This window comes from Chiloscyllium plagiosum, chromosome 29 (assembly GCF_004010195.1).
Source record: "Chiloscyllium plagiosum isolate BGI_BamShark_2017 chromosome 29, ASM401019v2, whole genome shotgun sequence".
NCBI classification, from domain to species: Eukaryota; Metazoa; Chordata; class Chondrichthyes; order Orectolobiformes; family Hemiscylliidae; genus Chiloscyllium; species Chiloscyllium plagiosum.
In genome coordinates, this window is record NC_057738.1 from 9547404 (window position 1) to 9571936 (window position 24533).

Here is a 24533-nt window from a genome sequence, read left to right on the forward strand (position 1 = left end):
TCAGCCCCCTTGGCACAACACCCCCACATCCCTGTTGAAGGACTTATGCAAGAAACATCGACTCTCCTATCCCTCAGATGCTGCCTGACCTGGTGTGCTTTTCCAGCGGGACACTTTTTGACTCTAATCTCCAGCATCAACAGTCCTCACTTTTATCTACTCTGTCCAGGCCAATCAGCATTCTGTAAGTTTCAATTAGATGCACCCTCATCCTTCTAAACTCCATCGAGTTTTGAGGAGCCAGAGTCCTCAAACATTTCTCACATGTTGAGCTTTTCATTCCTGGGGCATTCTCATGAACCTTCTCTGAACTGAACATACTCAGAGCCAGTACATCGTTCCTGAGATATGGGGCCCAAAACTGTGCACAATATACCAAATGTGGTCTGACCAGAGCCTTGTAGAGTCTCAGAACCTGCTTTTATACTCAAGTTGCCTCAAAATAAATGCCATTATTGCATTTACCTTCCTAATTATCGATTCAACCTGCAAGCTTACCTTGAGAGAATCCTGGACTAGAACTCCTTAGTCTCTTTGCACATCAGACTTCTGAATTTTCTCACCATTTAAACAACAGTCCATGCCTCTATTCTTCCTACCAAAGTGCATGAGCTCACACTTTCCCACATTGTACTCCATCTACCACTTCTTTGCCCACTCTTCTAACCTGTCTAAATCCTTCTGCAGCCTCACGGTCTCCTCAATGCTCCCTGTTCCTCTACTTATCTTTGAATTGTCTGCAAACTTAGCCAGAATGCCCTCAGTTCCTTTATCTATATTGTTAATGTATACACAAAAATTTGTGGTCCCAACACTGAGCCTTGTCACCAGTTGCCATCCTGAGAAGACCCTTTTATCCCCACTCTCTGCTTTCTATCAGACATCCAGGCTTCTATCTATGCTCACACCTTGCCTTTAACACCATGGGCCTTTATCTTACTCAGTAGTTTCTTATATGGCACCTTGTCAAAAGCCTTTTTAAAGCCCAGGTAAATAACATCCACTGGCTCTTCTTGGTCCAATCTGCTCATTACGTCCTCAAAGAATTCTAGCAGATACGTCAGGCATGACCTCTCCTTGAATGAATTCCAGGATCTGAAGAAGGGCTAATGCCCGAAACGTCGATTCTCCTGTTCCCTAGATGCTGCCTGACCTGCTGCGCTTTTCCAGCAACACATTTCCATCCAGGATCTTACCCACAACCGAGGTTAGACTAATCAGTATGTAATTTTCTATCTTTTGCCTTGCTCCCTTTTTAAACAGGGGTGTCACGTTAGCAATTTTACAATACAGAACCCTTCCTGTCTCTAGCGATTCCTTAAAGATCACCACTAATGCCTCCGCTACCTTCCTTAGAACTCTGGGGTTAGTCCATCTCATTTATCGACCTTCAGGCCAATTTTTCTAGGACCTTCGCCTTGGCGATAGCCACCATACCAAGCTTTGCATTCCCACTCTCTAAGTTTTGGGATAGTACTCGTCTTTCACTGTGAAGACTAAGGCCAAATAATTATTCAGTTCCTCAGCCATATCCTTATTCCCCACTTGTATCTCTCCAGCATCATTTTCCAGCAGTCCAATGTCCATTTTGGCCTCTCTTCTGCCCTTTATAGAGCTAAAGAAACTCTTACAGTCTTCTTTTATATTACTGGCTAGCTTACCCTCATATTTAATCTTCTTCCTCCTTAGTTCTTTTTTTGTTACTCTCTGTTGGTCTTTGTAAGCTTCCCAATCCTCTAGTTTCTCACTGGCCTTTGCCACATTGTATGCTTTCTCTTTTTCATTTAAGCTGTCCCCGACCTCCCTAGTCAGCCATGGTTGCTTCATCCTCCCCGTACCATGCTTCTTTTACCTTGAGATGAATCTCTGCTGGATATCCTGAATCACACTCAAACTCCTGCCAATGCTGTTCCACTGTCTTTCCTGCTCGGCTCCTCAACCAGTCAACTTGACCCAGCTCATCCCTCATGCCTTTATTCAGCTGTAACACTTACCTCTGATTCTCACCTCTCCCTCTCAAATTGCAGACTAAATTTAATCAAATTATGATCATTGCCTCCTAAGGATTCCTTCACCTTAAGCTTCCTTATCAAGTATGCCTCATTGCGCAACACTAAATTCAGTACTGCCTGTTCCCTAGTGATCTCCACCGCAAGCTGCTCCAAAAAGCCATGTCGTAGACTCTCTACCAATTCCTTTTCTTGCAATCCACTACCAACCTGATTTTTCCAGTTCATCCTGCATATTGAAATCCCCCATGATCACTACTCATTTTTGCTATCTCTTGGTGTATCTTGTGCTCCAGTTCATGACTACTGTTTACATAACTCCAACTATTTTTTTTCCCAACCTTTGCAGTTCCTCAATTCTACCCACACTGATTCTATACCATCTGGCCCCACTTCATTTCTTACCAATGATTTAATTTCATTTCTTACTAATAAGGCAAGCCCACTCTGTCTGCCCATCTGCCTATCTTTTCAATATAATATATATCCTTGAATATTCAGTTCCCAATCCTGATCCCCCTGTAGCCACAATGCCCACCACTTCATACCTGCCAATTTTGATCTGCACCACAAGCTCATTTGCCCCATGTTGTTTTGATGAAAACACAGTCACTTAGTTCATAATCATTACGCCAATGTAAATTGTTAACCACTGCCTAATATAGGCAGCACAGTGGTCAGCACTGTTGCCTCACAGCGCCAGAGACCTGGGTTCAATTCCTGCCCCAGGCAACTATCTGTGCGGAGTTTGCACATTCTCCCCGTGTCTGCGTGGGTTTCCTCCGGGTGCTCCGGTTTCCTCCCACAGTCCAAAAATGTGCAGCTTAGGTGAATTGGCCATGCTAAATTACCCGTAATGTTAGGTGAAGGGGTGTAGGGGAATGGGTCTGGGTGGGCTCCTCTTCGGAGGGTCGATGTGGACTTGTTGGGCCAAGGGGCCTGTTTCCACACTAAGTAAACTAATCTAATAATATCTTTCATGACAGCACTTCCATGGAGTCACTCAAAGGATGCTTCTATTGATCACAGAAACTCCTCCATCTTACTGCCATATTCCACAACCTTTGCCCAACATATATCATGGAATATTCTTCATGTTAAAAATAAATTCAAGCCATATATCAGCTGTATTTATTGGTATACACAACAACTGTTTTGAAGTGCAATCTAGATCTTTAAATTTAAGCTTGGATGAAATTAATTCTTTTTCCTGATGGGCATCTAAGACACCTGAATTCAACAATTCAATGGTTCTTTCCACAAAATTTTCTAAACAATCTTTTAACAGCTGTTCTTAGCTAAACAAGTATAGCAGGGAGAAGCATTCAGTTATTTGAGAAAACCTTGCAATACACATGAAGGTTCTTACCCAACAGCGAATCCAAGGGCTGGGTTGAACTGGAAGCCACCACTGGATCCAGGCTGCTGTGTTGCTCCCGTAGAAGCAGTTCCAAATTTAAAAACGTCATTTGATGAATTGGTGGCATTGAAATTAAAACTATGACCACTGTTTCCAAACTGGAAAGTGTTACCTACAGAGTACAGATTAAGTTAGAAATCATCTCCAAACAAATATCACTATAGAATAAGAAAGATTTTCAATTACAGGCAATGTTCTTGGAAATGACAGGTGTCTGCTTGTCAGAAAAGCATTATAATTTACAAATCAACTCTGGCATGGTCACATTCCACAAATCAGCAATCTAACTTAGAAAGCCTTTTTTTTGTAATCTACAATAAAAACAGACCACTTTTATACTTTATCCTGGTCTTCATGAGAGATCTTACTATAGTTCAGCATGTTAATTTGCATCGTTTCCCCCATACTTATGGAATACCCAATATTTTTGTATCCCTCTTACGAGTCCTTTGATACACATGGACATATCACTACTCCTACAACTATACTATCTCACATGGCCCCTCTATGAGCATCATCCCAATCACATTACATTTTTCTAACATTTCTCTTGTTTTCCTAACCTCCCAACTATTCTTTTGTCTGGTCTTTTACCCTCAGCAAGCTTCACCGCACCTAAACTACTAACAATATGCTTTTGGTAGTCTAAGTCCAACACTCACCACTTCTGGTCTGGCTCATACAAAGCGGCCCTGGCCCTTTAGGATTTAATGTAATACTGCCACTCTCATTTTCAAATCCACTCAATCTTGTTCTCAATGCAATAGTTATAAAAATACAATCCAATAATCTGGAGCACTTTTGCAACGCTCTCATTTTGCCCTATCTTCATCAGCTGTACTTTCAGCTATCTTGCCCTTACTTGCTGGAACCCTTTTCCTTTTCATTTCCATCTTCTACTTGGAAGTTTATCTTTAAAATCCAGTTTTGTTTTGACAGAGATTTTGGATTGGCATTCAAAGGTCTCATGAGGCTGCAGTGAATTTGGATGTATCCCATAGGTCAGACAACTCCAATTATTTTCAAATTTACCACTCCATGCTCAAGAAGGACCTATGTTATCAGATCCTAACAGGTCTTCAGTAGAGAGGAAAGCTAAATGGCTGGAAATTGTATTACAATTTGTAATGTGTAATCAATTCTCAACTTTCTTTGCTTTTAAAGCTATCTGGCCTGACACCATACTCTATCAGACTAGGTAGATAACCAGTGTACAGACACTTGTCAACACAGTTCTTATTAAGATGGAGAGATTTTTCCTTCTTATTTTGGGATTGGTATGATTATTGTTTTATAGCAGAGGTAAACATTTTAAGAAATAAAATTGAAATCTATTAATTTTCATAATTTAAAGACTTTTCTATTCACTTTTGCTGCAATTGCCCTATTACAACAAACAACTTATATGCTGTGCAGAGGAAATTGCTTAAAACTTTTCTTCTTGGACACATACAATGAAGCTTTATAACTAGAGAAGGTACAGTATTAGATTTTAAATATGAAAGCTACTTCTGTCACATTACCTAATGTATTTCATCAAACTCGGGATAACTGTTCTATTTAGTGAACACTACATGCAACACCAGCCCCACAGACTAATGGTCAGTTCTTAACTGCTCTCTGAAATGACTAAATAAGCCACTCAGTTCAAGGCACATTAGGGGCTAGCAAAAAAACACTGTCAGCAATGCCAACATTGCATGAAAGAATAAATTTAAAAATTAGATATTCCAAATTTAAAACAGTTCAACTTACTAAAATATGAATTTACTTACTCGAGGTAGATGAAGTTGAACCAAATGTGGGCGTTTGATTGGGTAACTGTCCTCCAAAAAGAGATGGTTGACCACTGGTAGACTGTGAACCAAAGGCAGTTTGCTGGCAACTGGTTGAGAATGCAAAGGTAGATGCATCAGCTGAAGCAAAGGCAGCAGGTGGTTGACTGCTGCTTTGTCCAAACAGAGGGACAGGGGTCTGTGTGGTACCAAAAGCTGGAGGATTTGCTGCAGCTGTAGAACTTGATCCAAACCCAAAGATAGAATTTGAGGAACCACCTGAAAGATCAAATGGTAAACAATACCATTAAAATATCTTAGTTACCAGTTTGATCATAATTTACATTTTTACAACTACTTTTCTATATTAGCTCAAATTAATTTTTTTAAAAACTGTATTAAACTGAGAGGTGCCAAAAGACTAGAGGGTGGCAAATGTGGTGCCACTATTTAAGAAAGGTGGTAAGGAAAAGTCAGGAACTATAGACCACAGAGCCTGATATCGGTGGTGGACGAGTTGTTGGAAGGAATCCTGAGGGACAGGATTTATATGTATTTGGGCAAGGACTGAGGCTAAACCTTAAAAAGGTTTATAAAATCATGAGGGTTAATGGATAAGGTAAATAGACAAAGTATTTTTCCTGGGGTGGGGGAGTCCAGACTAGATGGCACAGGTTTAGGGTGAGAGGGAAAAATTTAAAAGGGACTTAAGGGGCAACTTTTTCATGCAGAGGGTGGTGTGTGTATGGAATGAGCTTCCAGAGGAAGTGGTGGAAGTTGGTACACTTACAACATTTAGAAGGCATCTGAATGGGTATAGGAATAGAAAGGGTTCAGAGGGATATCAGCCATGTGCTGGCAAATGGGACTAGATTAGGTTGGGATATCTGATCGTCATGGACAAGTTAGACTGAAGGATCTGTATCCATGCCGTACATCTCTATGACTGTGACTGATTAGGGAAAGTCAACATGGCTTTGTGTGTGGGAAATCATGTCTCACTAACTTGATTTGAGTTTTTTGAAGTTTTGAAGTGGATTGATGATGACAGAGTGATGGAAATGATCTGTATGGACCTCAGTAAAGCGTTCAATAAGGCTCCTCATAGTAGACTGGTTAGCAAAGTTCAAACACATGGATTACAGGGAGACCTAGCCATTTGGATACAGAACTGGCTTAAAAAAATAGAAGACAGAGGGTTGTTTTTCAGACTGGAGGCCTGTGACCAGTATAGTGCGATAAGGATTGGTGCTGGGTTCACTGCTTTTCGTCATTTATACAAATGATTTGAATGTGAACATAGGAGGTATCGTTGGTAAGTTTGCAGAAGACACCAAAATTGGTCCTGTAGTGGACAGCAAAGGTCACCTCAGAGTACAACAGGATCTTGATCAGATGGGCCAATGCGCCGAGGAGTGACAGATAGATCTAATATTCAAGGACTTCCATTTAAAATACAAAAAAACACACGCTGACCACATTGCATTTGTGCACATCTCAAAACTGAGAGGATATGGTAAGGCTTACCTGTTGAACTAGATGTTGTGGTTGAAGCACCAAACGTAAACACAGATGTTGTAGCAGTGTTACTACTGGGTGTCGAGCCAAATGGAAATGCGACAGCAGAAGCCCCTGAACTTGAATTACTGACAGCCGGTTTAATATCCTGTGAGCCAAATAAAAATGGCTTGGTTGCAGCAACAGTTGATTCAGAACAATTTCCAAGATTTGCACTTCCCACAGTGGTGCTCGCTTGTCCAAATAAAAATGGTTGGTTTGGAGCAGATGCAGAATTACCAAATATGGAGGTGGTTGTGGAACCCCCAGCATTTGCTGCAGCAGACATGGAAGAACTGTTGCCAAATAAGCTGAAAGCTGGTTTTGTAATTCCTTGTTCTAGAACACAGAGAAAGTGGTAAAAATTAAGGTCAATTCAAACTTTCTGAATATTTCTCCACAATTGTCACTAAGCTGCTTATACTATTCAAACATCATGCAGTTAGAGGTTAAAAGAACAAATACACACACTGAACAAAAAAAAATCCACCCACAAAGAATGCTTTGTTATTATACATGCATCCAAGTATACTGATTGTTTAAACAGAAATACATGGTCACCTTAGACTGAAGTATCTTCTGCAGGCTCTGCAGCTGCAAAGGCAACTAAAATGCAGGATAAATGGTCAGTCATTCAGTCCAACCAGCCTGCATCACCATTCACCACCGTGAGGAAATCCCTCATTTCAGTCCTAATGGCTGCCCTTTTTGTCCAAGACTGTCAAATGAAGTATCCACCATTCTGTTCTAAACTTTCTAAAGGTCAGAGAATTCAGACCCAGACTCTTCAACAGACAATCTCAGGAAATGGACTGGTGAACCTCCACTGCACTCCCCTTATGGTAAATATATCCTTCTTGAAACAAGGGTATCAGAACTGCACACAGTACTCCATGTGCACTCTCACCAGTGCAGGAATTCATCTCTGTACTCAAATTCCTCTTGAAATAAAAGCTAACATACAGTTTGTACTCTGAATTGCTTGCTGTAATTGCATGCTATTTTCAGTGACTTCTGAAAAAGGACACAATTTTCTAATCTGTCACTATTTGAGAAATACTTTTCACCTTTGTTTAACCTAAGAAAAAGGTAACATTTCTTCTATTCACACTATACTCCATCAGCCAAAGTCTTTCCTAACTCAGCCTGCAATATTACCTTGTAGCCTCTTTGCATTTTCCTTACAAACCACATTCCCACCAATGTTTGTGCAATCTGCAAATTTGGAATTATGACAAATGACACCCACATCTATTTCACTGACAAATTGTGAACAGTTGGAACCCATATATTAATTCTTATGGTGCGCACCAGTCACAGCTTGTCAACCCGAGAATGATCTATTTATTCGTGATCTCTACTTAGTGCCCATTAGCCAATCCTCAGTTCTAGCAAGTATATCAACCCAATCCCATGTGCTTTAATTTTGATAAATATCCTCACATGGGATATTATCAAAAGGCCTTCTCAAAATCTAAATATACCACATTCACTGACTCCAGCCAATCAACTCAACCAGTAATGGGTTTGTTAATCATTTCCCCTTCATTAAATTCACGTTGAGTACCCAGACAGCTATTTTCTAAACATCCAGTGATCTCAGCCTTTATATTAGTTAACATTATGTACCCTACTATTAGCATCAGACTAACAGGTCTGAAGGTCCCAGTTTTCTTACATCCTTTATTAAACAGTGTGGTTATGATTGTATGCTTCCAATCTGTAAGCACTATGTAGAATTAACTGAATTTTGAATGATCATTGGTGCATCCATCATTTCTATTGTAATTTCTTTTCAACATTCAGGTGGTGGTGATCAGGTCCCAGGGATTAATCAACTTTTTTATCCCATTAGCCTATGCAGTACTACTTTACCAGTTCCTCTAGACGCTTGGACCTTAATTATTTCAAGAGGACTTGTGTATTCCTCTGTAAAGGCAAATACAGTACTTATTTAGCTTCTTCACCATTTCTCAACTTCCTGCTATAAATTCTATCCCTCCAGGTACGGACACATTTGTCACTGCTAATCTTACTTTTTACATGCCTGTATAACAATTTTAAATGCGTATGTTCCTTTCCATTTTTCATTCCTATTCTATTCTTTTTATCAATTTCTATGTGCTCCTTTGCTGAATTCTAAAATTCTCCCAATCCTCAGGCTTATAACTTACTTAGCCAATTTTACAAAACTCTTCTTTTGATTTAATGCCATCTTTCACTTCCCTGATAATCCTGTTGGTATTCTTGCCTTAAAGGAATTTATGCTTTTTGGAAAACTAAGCAAGTATTCTTTGAATATTAGCCATTACCTAACAAACTTAAAACTGCTTAACATATCGTTCCAAACCACAAATGACCAACATACAGACCCCAGCCCAGTTTAAGGGTACACAACACTATGGATTAGACACCCTTTCTTGAATATCAATTACAAAACAAACTGTACATTAGTCATATATTTATTTTAAAAATTAAAGGCTGATATGATACTAATCACATGTGATTAGATCAGGCTAGTAAATACTTGTGTTTGGAAAGTATATGAAAAATACCCAGAGGGAAGTTTCATTTGTAAATATTCTATAATGGACAGCGGTCAATGGCAGGGTGCCATGGCTAATTATTCTGAGAATCTGATTACAGAAACATGACTCAGGGATGGACAGGACTGGCAGCATAATGTTCCAGGATATAAATACTACAGAAAGGATAGAAAGGGGGACAAGAGAGGAGGGGAGAGTGACGTTTTTGATAAGGGATAGCATTACGGCTGTACTGAGGGAGGATATTCCTGGGAATACATCCAGAAAAGTTATTTGGGTGGAACTAAGAAATAAGAAAGGAATGGTCACCTTATTGGGATTATATTATAGATTCTCTAATAGCAGGAAATGGAGAAACAAATTTGTAAGGAGACTTCATTTATCTATAAGAATAATAGGGTGGTTATGGTAGGGGATTTTAACTTTCCAAACATAAACTGGGACTGCCATAGTGTTAAGGGTTTAGATAGAGAGGAATTTGTTAAGTGTGTACAAGAAAATTTTCTGATTCAGTATGTGGATGTACCTACGAGAGAAGGTGCAAACCTTGACCCACTATTGGGAAATAAGAAATGAGGTATCAGTCAGGGAGCACTTTGGGGCCAATGACCATAATTCTATTAATTTTAAAATAATGATGGAAAATGATAGACCGGATCTAGAAGTTGAAGTTCTAAATTGGAGGAAGGCTAATTTTGATGGTATTAGGCAAGAACTTTCAAAAGCCAATGGGGACAGATGTTCATAGGTAAAGGGATGGCTGGAAAATGGGAATCGTTCAAAATTGAGCTAACAGGAGTCCAGAGACAATATATTCCTATTAGGGAGAAAGGAAAGGCTGGTAGATGTAGGGAATTTTGGATGATTAGAGAAATTGAGGCTTTGGTTAAGAAAAAGAAGGAAGCATATGTCAGGTAAGACCAAGTTAATTTTTAGAAGAGTGTAAAGGCAGTAGAAGTATACTTAAGAGGAAAATCAGGAGGGCAAAAAGGGGATTTGAGATAGCTTTGGCAAATTGGGTTAAGGAGAATCCAAAGGGTTTTTACAAATACACTGAGGACAAAAGGGTAACTAGGGCGCAAATAGGACCCTCAAAGATCAGCAAGGCAGCCTATGTGTGGAGCCACAGAAGATGGAGGAAGATACTAAATGAGTATTCTGCATCAGTGTTTACTGTGGAAAAGGACATGGAAGATATAGAATGTAGGGAAATAGATGGTGACATCTTGAAAAATGTCCATATTACAGAGTGCTAAATGTTTTGAAATGCATAAAAATGCAGGACCTGATCAGGTGTGCTCTAGAACTTTGTGGGAAGCTAGGAAAGTGATTGATGGGCCCTTTGCGGAGATATTTGCATCGTTGATGGTCATAGGGGAGGTGCCAGAAGACTGGAGGTTGGCTAATGTGATGCCACTATTTAAGAAAGGTATTAAGGACAAGCCAGGGAACAATAGACCAGCGAGCCTGACATTAGTGGTGGGCAAGTTGTTGGAGGGAATGCTGATAGACAGGATTTACATGTATTCGGAAAGGCATGGATTGATTGGGAATAGTCAGCATGGCTTTGTGTGTGGGAAATCATGTCTTACGAACTTAATAGAGTTTTTTGAAGAAGTAACAAAGAGGATTGAGGAGGGCAGAGCAGTGGACGGAATCTATATGGACTTGAGTAAGACATTTGACGTGGTTCCCCATGGAATATTGGTTAGCAAGGCTAGATCTCATGGAATACAGGGAGAACTAGCTATTTGGATTCAGAACTGGCTTAAAGATAGAAGACAGAGGGTGATGGTGGAGGGTTGCTTTCAGACTGGAGGGCTGTGACCAGTGGAGTGCCACAAGGATCGATGCTGCGTCCATACTTTTCGTCATTTATATAAATGATGTGAATGTGAACATAGGTATAGTTAGTAAGTTTGCAGATGACACCAAAATTGGTGGTGTAGAGGACAGTTAAGAAGGTTACCTCCGATTACAACAGGATCTTGATCAGACGGGCCAATGGACTGAGAAGTGGCAAATGGAGTTTAATTTAGATAAATGCGAGGTGCTGCATTTTGGAAAAGCAAATCAGAACAAGAGACTTTTACACTTAAAGGTAAGGTCCTAGAAACCTTGGAGTGCAGGTTCATAGTTTCATGAACGTAGAGGTGCAGGTAGATAGGATAGCGAAGGCTGCATTTGGTATGCTTTCGTTTATTGGTCAGAGCATCAATTATAGGAGTTGGGAGGTCATGTTCTGGCTATACCGAACATTGGTTAGGCTGCTGTTGGAATATTACATGCAATTCTGGTCTCCTTCCTATTGGAAGGATGTTGTGAAACTTGAAAGAGTTCAGAAAAGATTTACAAGGATGTTGCCAGGGTTGGACGAGTTGAGCTGTAGGGAGAGGCTGAACAGGCTGGGACTGTTTTTCCAGGCACATCAGAGACCGAGGGGTGACCTTATAGAGGTTAATAAAATCATGAGGGGTATGGATAGGAGAAATAGATAAAGTCTTTTCCCTGGGGTGGGGGAGTCCAGAACTAGAGGGCATAGGTTTAGGGTGAGAGGGGAAAGATATAAAAGGGACCTAAGGGGCAACATGTATGGAATGAGCTACCAGAGGAAGTAGTGGAAGCTGGTACAATTGCAACATTTAAAAGGCATCTAGATGGGTATATGAATAGGAAGGGTTTAGAGGGACACAGACTATGTGCTGGCAAATGGCACTAAATTAGATTAGAATATCTAGTCGGCATAGGTGAGTTGGATTGAAGGGTCTGTTTCTGTGCTGTACTTCTCTATTACTCTACAACTCAGTATGAATGTCCTCTTCACTTGTTTATAAAGTGCAATCCTCAGCAATGCTGTACTAATTGAAGAATATGCAATTACAGAGCTACCCCTCTACACTTCGCCCTGTTTGGTTGATGCTCTAACGACAAAATGTCATTAAGTGTTTCCATCCCACTAAGGCTTTATAGCCAAATTATATCCAACAACCTGCTCTAGAAATTCTGTGCACAAGTTGACATCTTTTCACCCTCTTCATCACAGTAGCTGAGACAATCCATAATATTCTAAATGAATTTAATTCACCCTCTTGCCCAAGGTTAGCTCATACTTCAATAAAACGTTCAGGATCTGACCTAGAGATGTATCATTGGCAAAAAGAAACTAATTGGTTCTGCATTCATCTTAAGTGTTGATAAAATGCAACCATTCATTTTGAAACATTGTTTATAGCCAAACAAGCAGGCTCAAAATGATTATCTCTGCCCACCTCCAATAGCAGAGGTAATTAGGAATCAAACCAGACCGTTCCGCTCACTGGTCTGTCCTCAGCATGATGCAATATTCCAGCAAATCACAGCACAACTGAAGGAACAACATATCTTCAGATGAGACACTTTACAATCTTCTAGACTTAATTTTGAGTTCAATACTGGTTACATTCTCTGTTACCATGTTCCGTCACCTCTCTCCCCTCTCCAGTAGGACTGTCTATTCTTTACAGTTTGGCAGTTGGACACACCATTGTTCTGCCATTCTCACATTCCGATCACTTAATCGGCTTTATCAACACTTTCTCACAAAGCACTCCAAATCCCCTCGACTGCATAAATGTTGCTCCTTCCACACTTCATCAGCACTGATAAAATCATCTAGATTCAAAAAGCTAGCTTGCTCTCTCTCCATGGATCATGCCTGACCCGCTATGGTTTCCAGCATTTTTTTGTTTGTAGTAGATTCCAGCATCTGCAATAATTTGCTCCTCGACATTTTGCCAGTTTGTTTAGTTCAGCCATATTTAATAAAATGCAAAATACACAAAAGATAGCTATGAGTGAAATTAAAAGCAGTCATTAAAATCTGGTGATATTTTTCGCATTCAAAATGCTTACAGAAAACTTGTGGAATAAAACTTCCAACCTGAAGTATTACATTTGTTACTACAATAGCTAGTTAACAAAGTATCCTTCAACTACAATGAAGTTAATAATTGTTCAGCTACTTTTCTCTTCCATAGGTAGCAACTCAGTGAATCATGGATTCAGTTGCAGGGAAGCAGGTTGTAAATTATTTTGAACACACAACAAAGTGCAAGCTTAGACATTAAACTATTTACAGAACAATCATGGTTTCCGATCAATTATCCGAATTTTGGATAACCTGACCAAGATCTCAAGTTCCCAAAAAACATTATCAGTTATTCAAACAAAATACTCCCCCTCCACCTGTCTTGTTAGGATAATGTAGTCGTTGTGTTCTGTAGTCATTTCATTTGAGAACATATGGCAGTTTAAAGGTGGTGAGATGAACAATGTCAGTGAGACTTCAGAAGATTCACTTGATACTTGAAAAAGTGGATCACTGACTTAATCCTCACAAAAAATTGAGAATCAGTACCTAACTGGACTATTACATTGGTGCCACTGGTTGACTTGAGAAAGAACTCAAATGTATTCCAGAGTTCTCTCTCTAAAGTAGAACAGTTATGCAGAGCTGTGAGGACATTTACAATTTTTCGTACCCTCAATTAGATTTATGGTACCAATAACTCAAAGTTAAATTCTATTTTCTTAACAGGCCAATGTTGTTAGAGGATAATATTGTACAGTCCCACTTTCCTGTGAAAAATAAACATTTATGGCTTTGACTATAAATAATTTACTACAAGCTCGCTGTATCATTATTTCTAATTTTGAAATATGCAAGTTAGAATAGCTTAAGTAGACCAAAGCAACAACAAGATAAAATCCAAGAGAGAAATGAAGAAAACTAAGGCAGGGTTATCATCAAATGGCAAGAGGTTGATCACTTAGGACTGAGACAAGGAGAAATCTTCCATTCATAGAGTTCTTGGAATTCTCTTTCTTCAGAGTTGTGGATGCTCCACTGTTGAATACAATTAAGGCTAAGATAGATTTGTGGCATCTCAGTGAGTAAAAAGATATAGAGAGCATTTGAAAACAAGTGTAGACAGGAAATCAATCATGATTGTATTGAATGGGAGAATGGGCATAATGGGCAGTATGGTGTATTCCTGTTTCTACTACCAATGATTTTAAAAGTTCAGGCAAGGATAGATATATTAGACGGACCACCCAGCATCTTCCCTTCACCGGACACACCCATCCCTGTTACTAGGATCTGGGGGCTTCTACCAAAATTGGATGACCCCACAGTAGCCTGACAAAGTCATACTCATGGACCTTACAATATCCTAGCCACCATCAACATGTACATTAGTTATCTTGCACTGGCAGGACAGACATGCAAGTGGCAGTACTAGGATACGCAACCTGTAAAGAGTTGTTGGGAGTTCTCAACATTGTCTCCAAAACTCCTTCAAATGCCTTGACATCAGGTCAAATATGGGCAACAAAACCTACTGATGAATACCACCTCCAGATCACTAAAGCTAAAGAATCAATAAATCAAGTTGAACACTACTTGGAAATTGTGGATGGCAGCAAATTATCCTGGGTGTAGCACTCCAAAGCGAATCAACACAAGTGGCTCAATAGCACCATTACTAACTGAGTCCTAAAGGTAATTAGGGTTGACAATAAATAGTCAGTGATAACCATACCCCATGAAAGAAGCATTTTAAAAAATATGTCTTTATGAACAAGGCAGATGTCAGAGCATTCATACTCCCCAGGAAGTCAACAACCTTGGTGAATGTTGCAAACTTGATATCTTCATTCCAATGAGGATAAGAATGCGGAATGTACAGAAAGACCAATTAGCTGGTCACCTTGACCATATTCATTTCTTGTGTTTTAAAAAGTCTTCTTTAAAAGTTAAAATTCATGTTTCCTGCCAGTGGATTAAAAGCAAATTTTACCATAAACCATATCTTTACTGCAATATGAAACTAGCTAATTCATGTTTCCAGGTGTTTTCCTTGCTGCTCACAGAGGCAGTAGCCTTTGAAGTCAAGAAATGAAGATTCTTAACAGGTTCATGCAGAACATTTAGCTGTACAAGGTCAATAAACTTGAGCATGATGATATCCAGCTCACAAGTATTATTCAGATCTATCCAGTAGGTCACTTGCTTGATCTTGTTCTGTCCCACCTGTGGATTTCAAAGCAACATCTATGACAATAGTGGAGCAGAGGGTTCTTTTGATAGCAACATGCATGGCATGAAGGTTACCAGTGTCTCTGGTAGTTTGTCTTTTTTTTTTGCATAGATCCAAAAGTTGCTGGCATGGTACTTTGCTGGCTTCTGCACAACTGCCTGAGCAACGTAAAGATTATTTACACGTTTTAGAATTAGGAGACAACTTGCAAGTTAGGTGAGCTGTGCTCTTTGTTTCAATAAGGCATTCTTATAAGGTGGATTTCAAACCAATCTGTGTTCTATTTCTTCCTTTGCCAAAGATAGTTATCTGCAGCTTCTTTGATGATTGATGGCCAAGACTTCAATGCTTCAAAATTATCTGGTGAACCCTCAGGCAGAAAAGGGTCTCCTAAGAGAATGTGAGCAGTTCTGATATTTATTGCCTAACCCTCATGCATGGAATACAGACTTGCAACATTCCATTGTGCTCTGCCTTGTCTATTTTGCCTTTTGCACCTGCACCCTGATATTCACAAGTGAGGTCAGATGGCTTCATTGAGCTGTCTGGTGAAAAGAGGGCTTTGAATTAATTTCGTGGAGAGGTCATATAGCCTTACAAATCAAAAGATATTCGCAGAATTGCAGGGCAGCAATATGGATAATAATACCCAAAGTGGGACAGGAAGGGACAGTGTGTTCAAACATAGAAAAACAGCATCAAATAGGATTAAAGAGGCTGAAAATTGTAAAAAGGCAAAATTAATTACTCCTCACTTAAATGCACGTAGTATCTGCAAAATTAATCAATTTAAAGACACAAACAGAGGTTACTTAGTACGATCTTACAACCATTACGGAAACATGGTAACAAAACAATCAAAGCTGGGAACTAAGCAGAGATGTGTGACCTTTCAAAAGGACAGGCAGGAAGAAAAGCGTGTTGGGGTAGCTTGCAGGATACAGAATAAATTAGGAAATAATAATAAAGGAATGTAAAAAAGGTAGGACATTAATCATGGACTTGCCACAAACAGTGGCTACAAGAGTATGTCAGAGGCTAAAAATACTGCAGTAAGTAACTCATCTACTCCTAAAGTCTGCCCATTACCTACAAGGCACAGGTCAGGAGTGTGATGGAATACTTCCTACTTGCCTGGATGGGTGCATCTCCAATAAAACTCAAGCTGCTTTACACCATATCCAGGACAAAGCAGCCATCTTCATTGGCACCACACCCACAAGCATCCACTCCCTCTACCATCGACATTCAGTAGCACCAATACCTACTAACTACAAGGTGCACTGCAGAAATTCAAATCCATGACCATTTCCATTTAGAAAGCCAAGAGCAGCAGACATATCGGAACATCACCGCCTGCAAATTTCACTCCATGCCAATCACCATTCTGACTTGGAATTTAGTACATTCTTTCCCTGTCACTGGGTGAAAATCCTGGAATCCTTCCCAAAAGGGCACTGTGGGTTGACCTACAGTATATGGACTGCAAGGGTTCAAGAAAGCAGCTCACCACGACTTGTCAACTGGAGTTGGGTAATAAATGCTGGCCAGCCAACAATGGCCACATCCCAGGAGTAATTAAAGAAAAGATGCAGACAGTGAAGATAGTAAATGTTGTGTTGAACTTCACAGCAAGAGGATGTGACTACAAGAGGAGTCTTATTGCAATTGAATGCGGCCTTGGTGAGACAACACCTGGAATTTTGTGTGCAGTTTTGTTCTCCTTATGGAATTATAGGAGATGTACAGCATGGAAACAGACCCTTCAGACCAATTCGTTCATGCCAACCAGATATCCCAAGCTAATGCAGTCCCATTTGTCAGCACCCAGCCATAAACTCTAAACCCATTCTATTCATATACCCATCCAGGTACCTTTTAAATGCTGTAACTGTACCAGCATCTACACTTCCTTCGGCAGTTCATTCCATACACGCATCACCCTTTGCATGAAAAAGTTGCCCCTTTTAAACCTTTTCCCCCCTCACCTTAAACGCATGACCTCTAGTTCTGGACTCCCCCATCCAGGGAAAAGATCTTGCCTATTTACCCTCTCCATGCCCCTCATGATTTTGTAATCCTCTATAAGGTCACCCCTCAGCCTCCAATGCTCCACCGAGTTTGCACATTCTTTCCATATCTGTGGCGGGGCGGGAGGTTTCCTCTCACATCCAAGGATGTGCTGGTTAGGTGAATTGGCCATGCTAAATTGCAAGTCGTGTTTAGGGATATCTAGGTTATCCAAATATCGGATTATCCGAAGGAGATCTCGATGTCCCGATAGAAACATTACATCAAACAGCCCTGATCGCTGTTTCAGCCCTGATCGCGTCTTTTGTTTACAATGATTAAAAACTATTTTGGCTCACTGAAATGCTGCCGAGAACAAATCTGGACACTGATGGGAGCCCGGGCACGGTCTCCAAATGACTGATCTCCTACCCTCCCTCTCTCTCCACACACATTCACTGGAGTTCAACACAGGAGTGAACCCTAAACCCCCCCTTCACCAGATATTCTCTCTAACATTGTCCTGTACAGGGCAGAGGTGGAACTTGTCAAAAAGTTGTGTGTGGGGTGTGTATGCGTGTGTGCACTATTTGGAGACTTATCCAAAGGCAGTGGTAGTCTTACTGTTGGTGCCCAGTCCAGCCGCCGGGATTGGGGGTTAAGGGGGGGGGGGGTGGTGGGCAGTGCTGGACGGGATTGGGGCAGATGGTGTCGGTGTTGGACAGGGTTAGGGGCGGGTGCGGTGTTAGACCGGGTTGGGGTGATGATGCTGCCTTATCTCCTGACTTTACAGGGAGCAGACTCCGAGCCCCAGAGGAAAGACATTGAATCAGTTAACTGAATTTATCAATTATCCGAGCAAAATACTGCCCACCCATCTCGTTTGGATAATCGAGGTTCCTCTGTATACGGTAAATGGGAAAGCCCTGGGGAAAATTGATGTACAGAGAAATCTGGGTGTTAAGGTCCATTGTTCCCTGAAAGTGGCAAAGCAGGTCGATAGAGTGGTCAAAAAGCATACGGCATGCCCCCCTTCATCGGATGGGTACCGAGTACAACAGTTGACAGTCCTTGCCTGAGGAAGGATGTTGCGTTTGGAGGAAGTTCAAGGAAGGTTTACCAGACTGGCTCCTGGGATTGCAGGTCTTGTCTGAAGGGAGATTGGATCCAGTAGGAGTATATTCACTGGAGGTCCACAGAACGAGGGGGAAATTTCATTGGAATCTATAAAATCCTAATAGTTTTAGACATGGTAAATGCAGGATAGATGTCCCCAATGACCAGGGAGTCGAGAGCCAAGGGCCGCAGTGTTAAGGATATGGGATATGCCATTTAGGACTGAGATGAGCAGAAATTTCATTGGAAGAGTGGCAATACTTTGGAATTTTCTGCCCCAGAAAGCAGTCGAGGCCAAAACATTGAATGTTTTCAAGAAGATAGGGCTGGTTTCATCATAGAATCCCTAGAATGTGGAAACAGGCCACTCGGTCTAAGAAGTCCACACCAACTCTCCAAAGAGCATCTCTACCCTATCCCAATAACCTATCAGTGCCCAAGCATAACCCACATGTTCCTGAACACTATGGGCAATTTAGCATGGCTAATCCACCTAATGTGCACATCTCTGGACTGTGGCAGGAAACTGGAGCACCCAGTGAAAACCCACACAGACCCAGGGAGAATGGCTGTGTGGCGTTTGCACAGTCACCAGAGGCTGGAATTGAACCCGGATTGCTGGCACTGTGAGACAGCAGTGCTAACCACTGAGCCACCATGCCGCCTCAAAGCTCTGGAGGTTAAAAGCATCATCAGCATGGGACAAAAGTTGGAACAGGGTACTGAGTTGGATTATCAGCCATAATCTCACTGAATGGCACAGCAGGTTCCAAAGGCCAAAGGGAGCGCACCTGTGTTCCTGTTTTCTGTTTCTGAAATCATGATGAAGGTAATAACAATGATTTGCACCTCTACTGAAGGCACAATAAAAAAAATGCATGCTAGTTCAATGGTAGCACTCCTGTTCAATTCAGAAGATAGTGGGTTTATGATCCACTTCAGAGTCTTGAGCACTTATCCTATGCTGAGACTACAGCACACTAATACTAAGGGAATGCTGTAACATGGGATGTGTTGCTTGCAAAACAGACACTTAACCAATGCTCAGGTGGGCATTATAGATTCCACAGCACCATTTCCAGGAGTAGAGAAGCTCTGCTCCTTGGCCTATTCAATATTTATCCAACTAATCAAAGATTAATTGGTCATTGTCACTTCTTGCAGTACGTTCCTGATAGCTTCCATATTCCCCAATTTTTAACACATACATTTCAAATATATCTCACAATGCAAAAAGCACTTTAGGAGAGGTTTACAAATGCAAACCTTCCTTTTCTTCTTTATATTCCTTACCTGAAGCATTTACAGTAGCCCCAAACACAAATCCTTGCTGTGCAGTTTCAGTTGCCTCTGGTTTCTCAACAGGTTTAACCAAGTTGAAAGTAAACCCGGTCTTAGATTCTGCTTTTGAAGTGTCAGACAAAGATGCTGATTCTTTGGTTTGCTCTGACTTTTTAAGTTCAGACTGTGGTTGCGATTCAACATCTTTCCTTTTATCAAATGCGATTGGTGTAGAGCTCAAAGAGTTCTGTTTCTCATCTGGTTTTCCAAATACAAACGTTTTCGCTGCCACAGACTCCTGATCCACTGCTTTTTCAGGCAGAACGGCACTCACAGTTGCACCATCTTTTCTTTCTTCTGTTTTGTCCAGCTGTAACTGCAATACCGAGGTTTCTTTCTTCTCCTCTGTGCCAAATTTAAAACCTCCAAGCGCCATGTCACTTTTCTTACTTTGTTGACTTGTATCTGACACACCGAACTTAATTGAAGTTGAATTGTTACCAAAGGCAGCTACCTCAAATTTAAATCCACCACTAGGGGCTTTAGAGTTATCCTTTTTGTTTTCCTCTGAATTTTTTTCTGTCGAAGTAACTCCAAATTTGAAACCCCCTGTAACCTCAAATTTATGTCCTTCAAAGGCATTAGTTGAGGAAGCAGAATCTGACGTGCCAAATTTAAAACTACCCTGATTCCCAAACTTAAAACCAGCAGCGCCATCTTTACTTTGCAAAGAGTCTGCTGTTGAAGGCTGGATTCCAATGCTGAATGGTGAAGCAACAGTCGATAATGCAGATGCGCTGAGGCCTTAAGAAAAAAAGAACATGATAATTAAATTAAATTCACATTGTCTGATAATGTAATGACCTTTCAGTAGAAGATACACAAGTTCTATACTAAGAGAAATGAAGTCACTAACTTCTAAATATTTATTATAAAAAAAGGATCATAATATACACTAAATCAGTGCCCTTTTGTTTTGAGTAAACATTATGCAGATACTAGTCAGCTAAGTGTAATCTAAACTGATTTATAGCAGCATTCCTCCATTACAGTAAAATGAGTCTTTTTGTATTACAATAATAAACTGGACATGGCAGAAAAAAAACTAGTCAGTAATCATCTGAAAATATACACAGGCTTGAGGTATGTAATTTATACATTTCAGAATTTTAATAATTCATTCAGGGGATAGGAGTGTCACTGGCTGGGTCAGTATTTATTATGCATCCCTAATTACCCTCAAAGTGGCGAGCATCCTTTTTGAACTGCTACAGCTTAGGTGCTGTAGGGACACCAAAATTGACATAAAAAAGGTCATAAAGTCATAGAGATGTACAGCATGGAAATAGACCCTTCGGTCCAACTCATCCATGCCAACCAGATATCCCAACCCAATCTAGTCCTACCTGCCAGCATTCGGCCCATATCCCTCCAAACCCTTCCTACTCATACCCATCCAAATGCCTTCCTCTAGCAGCTCATTCCATACACGCACCACCTTCTGAGTGAAAACGTTGCCTCTTAGGTCTCTTTTATATTTTGCCCCCTCACTCTAAACCTATGCCCTCTAGTTCTGGATTCCCCCACCCCAGGGAAAAGACCTAGTCTATTTATCCTATCCATGCCCCTCATAATTTTATAAACCTCTAAGGTCACTCCTCAGCCTCCGACGCTCCAGGAAAAACAGCCCCAGCCTATTCAACCTCTCCCTATAGCTCAAATCCTCCAACCCTGGCAACATCCTTGTAAATCTTTTCTGAACCCTTCCAAGTTTCACAACATCTTTCTGACAGGAAGGAGACCAGAATTGCATGCAATATTCCAACAGTGGCCTAACCAATGTCCTGTACAGCCGCAACATGACCTCCCAACTCCTGTACTCCATACTCTGACCAATAAAGGAAAGCATACCAAACGCCTTCTTCACAATCCTATCTACCTGAGATTCCACTTTCAAGGAGCTATGAACCTGCACTCCAAGGTCTCTTTGCTCAACTACACTCACTAGGACCTTGCCATTAAGTGTATAAGTCCTGCTAAGATTTGCTTTCCCAAAATGCAGCACCTCACATTTATCTAAATTAAACTTCATCTGCCACTTTTCAGCCCATTGGCCCATCTGATCAAGAGGCTGTTGTAATCTGAGGTCACCTTCTTCGCTGTCCACTACATCTCCAATTTTGGGGTAATCTACAAACTTACTAACTATACCTCTTATGCTCACATCTAAATCATTTATATAAATAATGAAAAGTAGTGGACCCAGCACAGATCCTTGTGGCACTCCACTGGTCACAGGCTTTCAGTCTGAAAAACAAATCTCCACCACCACCCTCTGTCTTCTACCTTTGAGCCAGTTTTGTATCCAAATGGCGAGTTCTCCCTGTACTCCATGAGATCTAACTTTGCTCACCAGTCTCCCATGGAGAACCTTGCCAAATGCCTTACTGAAGTCCATATACCGCTATGCCCTCATCAATCCTCTTTGTTACTTCTTCAAAAACCTCAATCAAGTTTGTGAGACATGATTTCCCACGCACAAAGCCATGTTGACTATCCCTAATCAGTCCTTGCCTTTCCAAATACATGTACATCCTGTCCCTCAGAATTCCCTCCAACATCTTGCCCACCACCGATGTCAGGCTCACTGGTCTATAGTTCCTTGGCTTGTCCTTACCACCTTTCTTAAATAGTGGCACCACATTAGCCAACCTCCAGTCTTCCAGCACTTCATCTGTGACTATCGATGATAAAAATATCTCAGTAAGAGGTCCCGCAATCACTTCCTGAGCTTCCCATAGATTTCTAGGGTACACCTGATCAGGTCCTGGGGATTTATCCACTTTTATGCGTTTCAAGACATCCAGCACTTCCTCCTCTGTAATATGGACATTTTTCAAGATGTTACCATCTATTTCCCGGCATTCAATATCTTCCATGTCCTTTTCCACACTAAATACTGATGCAAAATATTCATTTAGAGTCTCTCCTATCTCCAGTGGCTCCACACAAAGGCCACCTCGCTGATCTTTGAGGGGCCCTATTGTCTCCCTTGTTACCCTTTTGTCATAGAGTCATAGAGATGTACAGCATGGAAACAGACCCTTCGGTTTAATCTGTCCACGCCGACCAGATATCCCAACCCAATCTAGTCCCACCTGCCAGCACCCGGCCCATATCCCTCCAAACCCTTCCTATTCATATACCCATCCAAATGCCTCTTGAATGTTGCAATTGTACCAGCCTCCACCACATCCTCCGGCAGCTCATTCCATACACGTACCACCCTCTGCGTGAAAAACGTTGCCCCTTAGGTCTTTTTTATATCTTTCCCCTCTCACCCTAAACCTATGCCCTCTAGTTCTGGACTCCCCAATCCCAGGGAAAAGACTTTGTCTATTTATCCTATCCATGCCCCTCATAACTTTGCAAACCTCTATAAGGTCACCACTCAGATTGGATTATAACAACTGATGCCCAATGGGCAGTTTCAGATTACTGCGAACTCTCATTAGTGTATTAGGGCCTAGAAAAGAAAGCAACAATGGATAATAATAATAATTGACCTGGTGGACAGCACTCGCAATCCATAAGCAATTTTTAAAAATTCAAGTCCTTGAAGGGCCCAGTGCACCCTGGAGCCACGCCTATATCAACAAAATGCTAACTTAATCCTCTACTTTATCTCGTAAGAAATTAAAATGCACATTCATTTTTATTCTAAGTACAATATTTAACAATTGATTAAACTTATTCAGTTTTACAACTAGTACAATAAACCAGAGTGCACAATATCCATTAGCATTATCGCACATACAAGAATATGTTGAAAATCCTACAATAAAGCTTCTATTATCCATCAACTCAACTAAATGAGGCACAGCTATACCTACAAGTGTCACTTCTTCCTGGAATGCAAATGTAGAAATGAGACAAAGGAATGCAGGATTACATAGATAGTTAGGAATACACTTGTGTGCAGTAAAATTTCTAAAATGGGTTGAGTGGGTTGAATAGTTCCTACTGTCCGTTCCATGCAATTCTCTTTAGAAAATACACTGTTATCTAACAGCACCCACAATGACACGACCTGTAAACTTTTAGACATCTTCCAGACACATACATATCAGATAGCATCCCTGGTTCAGTTTACTAATTATTTTATACCTTTCGGGTCAGTCTTGCTGCCTGTTTTCTCAGTTGTACAAGCAATACATTTTGTTACATTCGCTGAATTCTGAATGAAACAGGCTTCACAACGCCAGGATCCTGCAGGCTTCTTGAATTTGTCACCAAACCCCCGAATTCCATCTGTCGGTGCTGAAACAGGATTGTTGGCAACAACAGGTACAACACCTAAGAGCAAAATTCATAAAATGAGAAACATAACTTGCATACATCAATACCAAAAATTAATTGTGGTGTACAAGTGTAGGAGACCTCTAAGTTAGCATTTATGTACACTGTAATGTTTGCAGTTAATGCTTTTAATTCAGTGCAAAACAAATATGTAGTATCATTGGAAATGATCCTAAAGGTCAGATTTTTCAAAATAAAAACCAGCATCTTTTAGGGAAAAGACTGTAGGTGTGTCGGAGAGTGATCCCTGCCCAACATTAATATTATTTCAGAGCAGAGTCAGTCTAACAAGACTCAATTGGTCTAAGTGTGAGCATTATTCACATTCAGAGAAAGAATGCCAAGAAGGAATTAACAGTTTTTATTGTAGCTTACATTTC

The 24533-nt window shown here is 40.7% G+C and overlaps 1 protein-coding gene across 1 annotated transcript in view; it reads right to left on the reverse strand.

Annotated features, from left to right (window-relative positions):
• Nucleotides 1-24533, reverse strand: part of nup153 (nucleoporin 153) — a 75110-nt gene that overhangs the window by 2565 nt on the left and 48012 nt on the right. The window contains exons 17-21 of the mRNA XM_043718942.1: nucleotides 23962-24150; nucleotides 19807-20598; nucleotides 6732-7100; nucleotides 5205-5483; nucleotides 3379-3541 (exon numbers count right to left, since the gene is read on the reverse strand). Coding sequence (XP_043574877.1) covers nucleotides 3379-3541; nucleotides 5205-5483; nucleotides 6732-7100; nucleotides 19807-20598; nucleotides 23962-24150 — 1792 coding nt within the window. The remainder of the gene's footprint in view (nucleotides 1-3378; nucleotides 3542-5204; nucleotides 5484-6731; nucleotides 7101-19806; nucleotides 20599-23961; nucleotides 24151-24533) is intronic.